At 43.7% G+C, this 9,121-nt stretch overlaps 1 protein-coding gene across 2 annotated transcripts in view; it reads right to left on the minus strand.

Annotated features, from left to right (window-relative positions):
- Window positions 1–9,121, minus strand: part of LOC133660437 (voltage-dependent L-type calcium channel subunit alpha-1D-like) — a 58,234-nt gene that overhangs the window by 34,509 nt on the left and 14,604 nt on the right. For both annotated transcript variants that reach the window (XM_062063939.1, XM_062063947.1), the window contains 7 exons: window positions 7,159–7,427; window positions 7,000–7,100; window positions 6,822–6,927; window positions 4,036–4,175; window positions 3,418–3,569; window positions 3,206–3,358; window positions 2,944–3,140 (listed from right to left, as the gene is read on the minus strand). In XM_062063939.1, coding sequence (XP_061919923.1) covers window positions 2,944–3,140; window positions 3,206–3,358; window positions 3,418–3,569; window positions 4,036–4,175; window positions 6,822–6,927; window positions 7,000–7,100; window positions 7,159–7,427 — 1,118 coding nt within the window. The remainder of the gene's footprint in view (window positions 1–2,943; window positions 3,141–3,205; window positions 3,359–3,417; window positions 3,570–4,035; window positions 4,176–6,821; window positions 6,928–6,999; window positions 7,101–7,158; window positions 7,428–9,121) is intronic.

The raw sequence follows: 9,121 nt of genomic DNA on the forward strand, positions 1-9,121 counted from the left end.
GTTACAAATATAATTAAAACTAAAAATATAAATATAATTCGAAAAACGCTTTTTTTTGACACTACTATCATTTAGAGCAGTGGTTCTCAACCTTTTTTCAGTGATGTACCCCCTGTGAACATTTTTTTAATTCAAGTACCCCCTAATCAGAGCAAAGCATTTTTGGTTGAAAAAAAGAGATAAAGAAGTAAAATACAGCACTATGTCATCAGTTTCTGATTTATTAAATTGTATAACAGTGCAAAATATTGCTCATTTGTAGTGGTCTTTCTTGAACTATTTGGAAAAATATATATATAAATAACTAAAAACTTGTTGAAAAATAAACAAGTGATTCAATTATAAATAAAGATTTCTACACATAGAAGTAATCATCAACTTAAAGTGCCCTCTTTGGGGATTGTATTAGAGATCCATCTGGATTCATGAACTTAATTCTAAACATTTCTTCACAAAAAGAAGAAATCTTTAACATCAATATTTATGGAACATGGCCACAACAAATCTAGCTGTCAACACTGAATATTGCATTGTTGCATTTCTTTTCACAGTTCTTTTTGACAGACATTTTAGTGAGAAACCTGAGCTTGTGCTTCACTGATGATCTTTGTCAGTCTTGTTGGCAGGGAGGCAACTGCTGTGCTCAAGCTCTTCTCCACGCAGAGTTTGTTTCTTTGCTTTGATTTGATCACAGTCATTGCAGAGAAGGAGGACTCGCATGAATATGTGGAGGCAAAGGGTAATAGCTGCTCCAGAGCTTTCTGCCCCAGGTGAGGGTGCTCTTGCTTCACAAACACCCAGAACTGTGTGAGTGTGGAGGTGGAAAACTTCATCTGGAAGCCACGGTCAGATGACACTTCCAGGAGTTTTTCCTGATAAGTGACAGGTAGCTTGCTTCTGGTAGCTTCAGACAATAGAAACAGATTTCTCACCCAATCCAGCTGTGCAGATTTCTCCTCCATGTCAGGAAAGTAGTAATGAAAATCTTGAATCAAGTTGGTCAAATGACCCATGATGACTGACTTGACTGGAGCTCTGTCCACATCCTCATTTGTGAGAAAATCATCCACCTGAGGAAAGCAGGTGAAATTTCCCTGAGCACAGGCCGTTTTCCACAGTTTAGCTTTCTTCTGAAAACCACCCACCTTTTCATAAATGTTTAAAATGTTGGTGTCCTTGCCCTGTAGGTACATATTCAGTTCATTCAGTTTGCTAAAAATATCTGCCAGATAACATAACTTAGTAAGCCAGTCCGTGTCCTGGAACAAGGTGGCGTGGGGGGAATGGTGATCAATCAGAAAGGTGTGTACCTCGGAACGTAATTCCAACAGCCGGTTTAGTATTTTCCCTCGGGAGAGCCAGCGCACTTCTTTGTGCAGCAGCAGTTGTGTGTGTTCAGCTCCCATATTTTCACAGAGGCAACGAAACAGATGTGAATTAAGTGATCTTGACTTTATAAAGTTGATGACTTTGACGCTGTCGTTTAAAACGTCATGAAGCACAGGGCTAATTTTCCTGGATGCCAATGCCTCCCTGTGTATGACACAGTGAGTCCACTTCACGTCGGGGTTTTCTTTTTTAGCGCGTGCAATCAGTCCTCTCACGCTACCCGTCATTGACATCTGTGCAGATGCTGCTACAGGACTTCCAGCTGATGCTAATCTCAGAGAAGAAAGTGTTGACAATGTCAAAAATGTCCTCTCCTGTTGTTCTCCCCTCTAATGTTTTACAAAAAAGTATGTGCTCATAAATATCGTCAGTATTGATGTATCTGACAAAACCTACAAGTTGTGCATTTCCACTAATATCTGTGGATTCATCCAGCTGGAGGGAAAATGAGTCGCTAAGTTTTCCAACAACTTGCTCAAAAATGTATTTTCCCATTTTATCTACTCTCCGGCAAACAGAGTCATTTGATAAAGGCACATTCCTTATTTTCTCGGCTGTGTTTTTATCCAGTATTGTCTCGGCCAGCACTGCAGCGGCTGGAAGTATCAGCTCTTCAGCGATAGTGAACGGCTTTTTGGCTTTAGCAACAAGCAAAGACACCGCGTAAGAAGCCTCCAGGGCTTTGGCTGATGTTGTGGAGGCCTTCCGCATCGTGTCTTGAGATGACCTGAATTCATTTAGTCTCCTCTTAAAAAAATCAGGTGACTTACCGACATGGCAAGCGTGTTTTGTCCGGAGATGCCGCTGAAGATGTGCAGGCTTTATGCCGCTGTTAGCTAACATTTCTCCACAGAAAAAACACAATGCCTTGGGGGGGTTATAACTTGAAGCCGTCCCATTAACACATATTCTTCGGAATACTGTCTGAATTTTTCCGGCTCTGGTTTGGCCTGCTTTGGCACATGTTCCTCCTTGTTTTCAGCTGCATTACTGCTACGCTTTAACCAAGCCTCCATTGTTTTCTACATCGATAGTTGATTGACAGTTGGTGCCGTGTGGCACCGCCAAGTAGGGTCAAACCATCATGGCATGGGCCATGAGGGAAACTCTGGGTTTATGGTAATGAATGGAATAGCCTATTTGATTTGATGTTCAGTTTATGAACTTACATTCATATTTTGTTGAAGTATTATTCAATAAATATATTTCTAAAGGATTTTTGAATTGTTGCTATTTTTAGAATATTTTTTAAAAATCTCACGTACCCCTTGGCATACCTTCAAGTACGCCCAGGGGTACGCGTACCCCCATTTGAGAACCACTGATTTAGAGGACTTTATGGGCGCAATAGAGGACCTCCAAATGGCTCCATTGTAAGCAGACTTTTATTTATGAGTTAGAATGCATTAAAAAATACATCCATCGTCTTGTCTCTCAAAATGATTGTGGACAATTCCAAAAAAAAGTGCATTTCCTCTTTAAGATCTGAAAAAAAAAATACTTAAAAGACCTCAGCTTTCTCTGGACATTTCTTTAGGGACATTCCTCACTCACCCAGTAGAGGACGTCGGTCCAGCCCTCCATGGTGATGCACTGGAACACGGTCAACATGGCGAAGAAGAAGTTGTCAAAATTGGTGATGCCTCCATTTGGTCCGTCCCAGCGGCCGCGACACTCGGTGCCGTTTATCACGCACTGGCGCCCGTTGCCCGCGAAGGCGCACGGCACCGGGTCGTCCTCCACGAAGGTGTCTGCGAGGAAGGAAGACGTCAGCGGTCGTCACACCTCCGAATGACAAAGCTGCGGCGGTGCGTACCGGCTCCGGTGTAGTAGCAGGTTTTATGCATGCGTCCGATGAAGAGCTCCAGGCCGATGATGGCGTAGATGATGATGACGAAGAGGACCAGCAGAGCGATGTGCAGCAGCGGAACCATCGCCTTCATGATGGAGTTCAACACGATCTGCAGGCCTGTCACATGAACGTGCGTCGGTGACCAGGAAGTGATGCCGCCACCTGACCACACTCACTAGGTACGCCGGACACCAGCCGGAGGGGGCGGAGCACCCGGAAGGCCCGCAAAGCTTTGACGTCCAGTCCGCCAGGTTTGCCCGGTACGTGGTGGGTGCTCGCTTGCTCGCCGGACTTGTGGGTCATGGTTTCCAGGACCACGCTGAACAGCCTGCGGTGGAGACAGGAAGTGGAGTCCTGGTGAAAACCACACAGCGGTCTTTGAAAACAAGGGGTTCATCGACAGGAAGTGATGCAATTAACCAACCAAATGCATCCCGTTTGGAGTTTTGTCAAGAAAACAGCGAGCTCGCAGCCTTCATTAAGGATAGAAGGTCAGGTGATCAAAAAGGTTGCAAGCAGGAAGTGGCGAGCACCAGCTAGAAGCTCCCCCGTGACGAGGCTGCGAGGCTCGTGAGTGTAGCAGAGCGTCACGCACACTCACCACAACAAAGCTGAATCACACAAATTGTAGCGGGGCCGCGGGCGGTGACTTCGGACGCCGCCAAACGAGGACGTCAGCTCACGTTTGCCTCCACTCTGAAGCGCTGAACCGCTCGCCGCGCCACATCAACTAACTCGACCGCATCCGCCTCTACATCGCGTCTCTCTGCGCGCACACGAGATCTACAACTTACCCCACGATGACGATGACAAAGTCCAGAAGGTTCCAGCCATTGCGGATGTACGAACTGGGATGCATGACCAGACCGTAGGCCAGAATCTTCAGGAAGGTTTCCACCGTGAAGATGATGAGGAAGACGTACTCCACTTGTTCCTACGGGAGACACAACAACACTCACTGTGTCCACGTGTCCCCATAGTGGCTCTACATTTGGCTCCGTACCAAAGGTGGACACGTGAAAACCATCAGAGCAGAAACTAAACCAATCAGATCCCCTCAAGGAGCTGTCAATCATTTCTGTCACAGGCACATCTTTGACAAGATGTACAAAATGAAGCCAGCACAAGTTTAGCTTGTGTTTTCCCACACACGTGTCTATCAACACATTATGATGGGACCGCCCGCTTGTTAACACACATCACACGCACCCCCCTAGATTACTTGTGGCGTTTGGGGCGTGGTCACATGACATCATCGTATAGTTTGCATAATTTGCCATGATGATATGATTTTCGAATTGGAAATCGAAAGCTCCCGACAATCGCGTGCGTCTTGTTTCTGCGGTGTCGTTTTTGGTCGGTGCAGTGCGAAAATAGTGGTTATCCGCTGGTGGTAATGTTTGATGTTCGTGTGGTTTTGATTTGATGTTTATTTTTCCCACGATCGCGAACACGCCGCTCTGTGCCTGAAAGGGGATTGGCAGAGACTTATTATCATTTTACTTGAATTAGTTTTCATGTCAAATAATCCTTATTTGCCACGGGCAATTACATTAAGGCAAAAAAAATGTGGTCGAGGGCCGAAAGCCCGTGACGACCACTTTAAAGTTTTTTAACCAATTCGAAATACCAAGCAGCTAAAACGTGCCAAACATGGAGGGTATTTTGCATTTTCCCATCATGCATTGTAGTGGCTTTAAATGGGTGTAATTTTGTATAAATATAGCGCTCTGACATTTTTTATAATATTCACAAAGTTCAGTGAGCAGGTTGTGTTGTGTGTGACCATGTGTGTTGACTTTTTGTGTTTGTTGCAGTTTTTTTGCACCATGACTAGGGAAGGTTGTTTGGATTGGGTATAATAAGTAAATGCTGTGCTGTATATACAGTACAGGTCAAAAGTTTGGACACACCTTCTCATTCAATGCATATTCTTTATTTTCATGACTATTTACATTGTAGATTGTCACTGAAGGCATCAAAACTATGAATGAACACATGTGGAGTTATGTACTTAACAAAGAAGGTGAAATAACTGAAAACATGTTTTATATTCTAGTTTTTGCAAAATAGCCACCCTTTGCTCAGATTACTTTATCGCTCACTCATGGTATTCTTTTGATGAGCTTCAAGAGGTAGTCACCTGAAATGGTTTTCACTTCACAGGTGTGCTTGAAGCTCATCGAGAGAATGCCAAGAGTGTGCAAAGCAGTAATCAGAGCAAAACAAAGGACAGCAGCTTGTTGTTGTTGTTTTGGCTTGTTGATGAATATAATGTTGATCAATCACCTCCTTGTTATGTTTCTTTGATTTTCAGTACTGGATAACACTTTATATCAAAGCTGGGCAATTATTTTGACTCGGGGGCCACATTGAGAGAAAACATGTGTCTGGGGGACCAGTGTGTATGTGTGTATAAATGATATATACACGTTTAGCTGTAAAAATCTGCTGTACAGTATGTGTGTTTGGGTCCCTTTTTTTCAGGAACACTAATACCAAAAGTCACAATGTCCAATAGAGTTCTAAAAAAGCTATGACAAGACCACCTCAAAAAAACGGAATGGAATTTTACAGTTTTTTACTGAATGGGACACCCAAAATGTACATTAAAATAAAAAAAAGTGAGATTTACAATAATAACTACGAACAATACAACACTGAATATTAACAACATATGAACATGGCTCCTCTTTTACTTCTCAGACCAGCTCCTCGAAAGAAATCTTTTACAATTAAGCAGAACAGAACAAAAATGTAACAAACAGCAAAATATGAATGCAAAGAGTAATAATCACCTATCTCTTTTATGCAGAAATGTGCTTCCGCATCTGTTCCTGATACATGCGTTTGGGGCTGGCTGCGCTGAAAACAAACCCCACCCACTCTGCTTTGTTCCTCGTCTGAGCTGCTGTGACGTAGATTACCGTAATAACTCCTATAACACTTAAAAGCGCAGATTCCAACCAATAAAATACTTTCTATAGTTCAAGACTTACGGTAATTTAAAAACAGCACTGGACATCATAATGGCGGCGACAGTTTTGATGTTAAAGGTAAAAAAAATTTATGTAGAATGTCGCTGGCCGGATTGAAAATTGTAATGGGCCGCATGTGGCCCGCGGGCCGTATTTTTCCCAGGTCTGCTTTATATTGTGTTCAAAGTGTACAAACCTTCACTAAAATAGGGACTTTTATCAAGGCTGCAACCAATTATTCATATTTACTTTGTTTCTCATGGAGAAAATTGCTTCACTATACGAACTGTTCAAGGTTCAAAGTCCAATTAAGTTTGTAATTAGAGGTTCCACATGTAAAAATGGTGGGCTGTCTAACGGAGACGATAACATGAAAGCAGGCATCTTCTCAGCGAGCAGCGGATGCCGCTGTGGGTCCCTCCCCCCATCTTAAAACACTTTGTTTTGCCTGTGACATTTGAAGAAAAAAAGCAATAATAATAAGATGCAAAAGCATCATGGACAATTATGCAAATCAGCCGGTGACATCATTACGTAACCCCTCCCCCCAAACAGACCGACAGGACGAGCCTAGCTTAGCATCAAACTAGTATGGAGCTCACCAGGTCGTGATTGGTGGAGTTGGAGTCGTCCTCAGGAAAGGGTTTGGACACGCCCAGAGCCACGCAGTTGGCAAAGATGGCCAACAGGATGAAGATGTCAAAGGGTCTGAGGGGACGCTAAGGAAGCGCAACTGTCTTTAGCGGGACAGGTCAAACAGGAAGTGATGTGGAAGGATACTTCCACTCCACGATGGAGAGCGCGGCGCGTCTGATGGGGTTGTTGAGCTTCAAGCAGAACAACGCCCGCGGAGCTCGTTGGACCTGATTACTGCCCTGGACCTGGACAGGAAGTGACATCATCAAGACGACCTGTTGTCCCGTCGCCGTGTCGTCTTACCTGTTTCTTGGCGTGTTGCGCTCTTTTGCGTTGGGTTGCCGTGGAGCTGGTGGTGGAGTGGAGGGTGTCGGTCCTCGTCATCCTCACGCCACCGCCATCGCCATCGCCATCATCATCGCCATCGCCGTCCATCTCTTCATCCCAGTCCCCGTCCCTTTCCTCTTCCCCTTCTCCACCTCCTCCCCCGTCCCCCTCTCCGGCCTCCTCGCCCTCGCCGCCGCCGCCATCTTCGCCGTCCACCGCCTTGGCGTAGCCGTTGCGTGAGGCGCCTGGGAACGAGACAGGAAGGTTGGACGTACGTGAGCGATCATGTGACATACTTGATGATTGGCCCTGTCATGGTCAGCTGAGAGGATGTTGATGATGATGTAGGTGAATATTAGGGGTCTGAATCTTTGGGCACCAAATGATTAAATCAGATTCCTGGGGTGGAGGGTCCAGTCAGAATCGGTTCTCGAATAAATGTGTGTGTGTGTGTGTGTGTGTGTGTGTGTGTATATATATATATATATATATATATATATATATATATATATATATATATATATATATATATATATATATATATATATATATATATATATATATATATATATATATATATATATATGTATATATATATATATATATACATATACTATATATATTAAAATTTATTTTTTGAGGAAGACAAAATCGATTCAGTATTTTCAAATATTAATATTAATACAAAAATATGTTTTTCCAACTCCACCAAAATATATCTATACGTGTATTAGAGATGAGCGGTTTGCGGACACAACCGCGGAGTCCGCGGAGTCCGCGGATAATCCGCGGGTCGGGCGGATGCATGACGAAAAAAATAGATTTTAAATAGATTCGGGCGGGTGGCGGTTGAACCAATTCAGAAAAAAAAAATACATAGTTAAATGTTGTTAGCCACATACGAAAAACGAGCAGCACTCTTTGAAACAGGCAATTATTCATCAGGCACTGCTGCAGCTGTCACGCCAAATTTCTTCCCCCTACAAAAGCCTTCCCCCCATTTACTTCCAGGGCTGCGTCCAATAAAGTCACAAAGTTGCCGGGGGTTCTTAACCCGCACGCGAGTGTCCTGTTTCGCGCCTGTACAAAAAAAAAACAATAATCGATTTCTTCAGATTCCAGCAGCTGTCAAAGACGAAGTATCCTTCCAGCGACGGGCAGTCAAAGCCGAAGTGCTATCGATCGCTGTCAATGACGTGATGTCGTGGAGATAAAAGTCACTGAGAATGTCCATTTCGCGTTCTCGACTCTCATTTTCAAGAGGATATAGTATCCGAGGTGGTTGAAAATACAAATCCGTGATCCACAATAGAAAAAGGAGAGAGTGTGGAATCCAATGAGCCAGCTTGTACCTAAGTTACGGTCAGAGCGAAAAAATATATGTCTTTCACTGCATTCTAGTCCTTCACTCTAACGTTCCTCATCCACAAATCTTTCATCCTCGCTCAAATTAATGGGGTAATCGTCGCTTTCTCGGTCCGAATCGCTCTAGCTGCGTTGAAAACAATAGGAAAATATGAGGAGGTGAACAACTGACTACGTCACGCTACTTCCGGTAGGGGCAAGGCTTTTTTTTATCAGAGACCAAAAGTTGCGACCTTTATCGTCGTAGTTCTATACTAAATCCTTTCAGCAAAAATATGGCAATATCGCGAAATGATCAAGTATGACACATAGAATGGATCTGCTATCCCCGTTTGAATAAAACAATTTAATTTCAGTAGGCCTTTAACAGGAATGCTTTGCATTGTCTATATTAGATATATAACAACGGGTGGGTGGTGGGTGGCGGGTGGCGGGCGGTTGTGGTTTTGATAAAATGTTAGTTCGGGTGGATGGCGGGTGGATGACGACTTTTGTGATGCGGTTGCGGATGCAATAATTGCCTATCTGCGCATCTCTAACGTGTATATATATATACAGTATTTATTTGTTGTTG

The sequence above is a fragment of the Entelurus aequoreus genome, linkage group LG01 (genome assembly GCF_033978785.1).
Source record: "Entelurus aequoreus isolate RoL-2023_Sb linkage group LG01, RoL_Eaeq_v1.1, whole genome shotgun sequence".
Taxonomy (NCBI): domain Eukaryota; kingdom Metazoa; phylum Chordata; class Actinopteri; order Syngnathiformes; family Syngnathidae; genus Entelurus; species Entelurus aequoreus.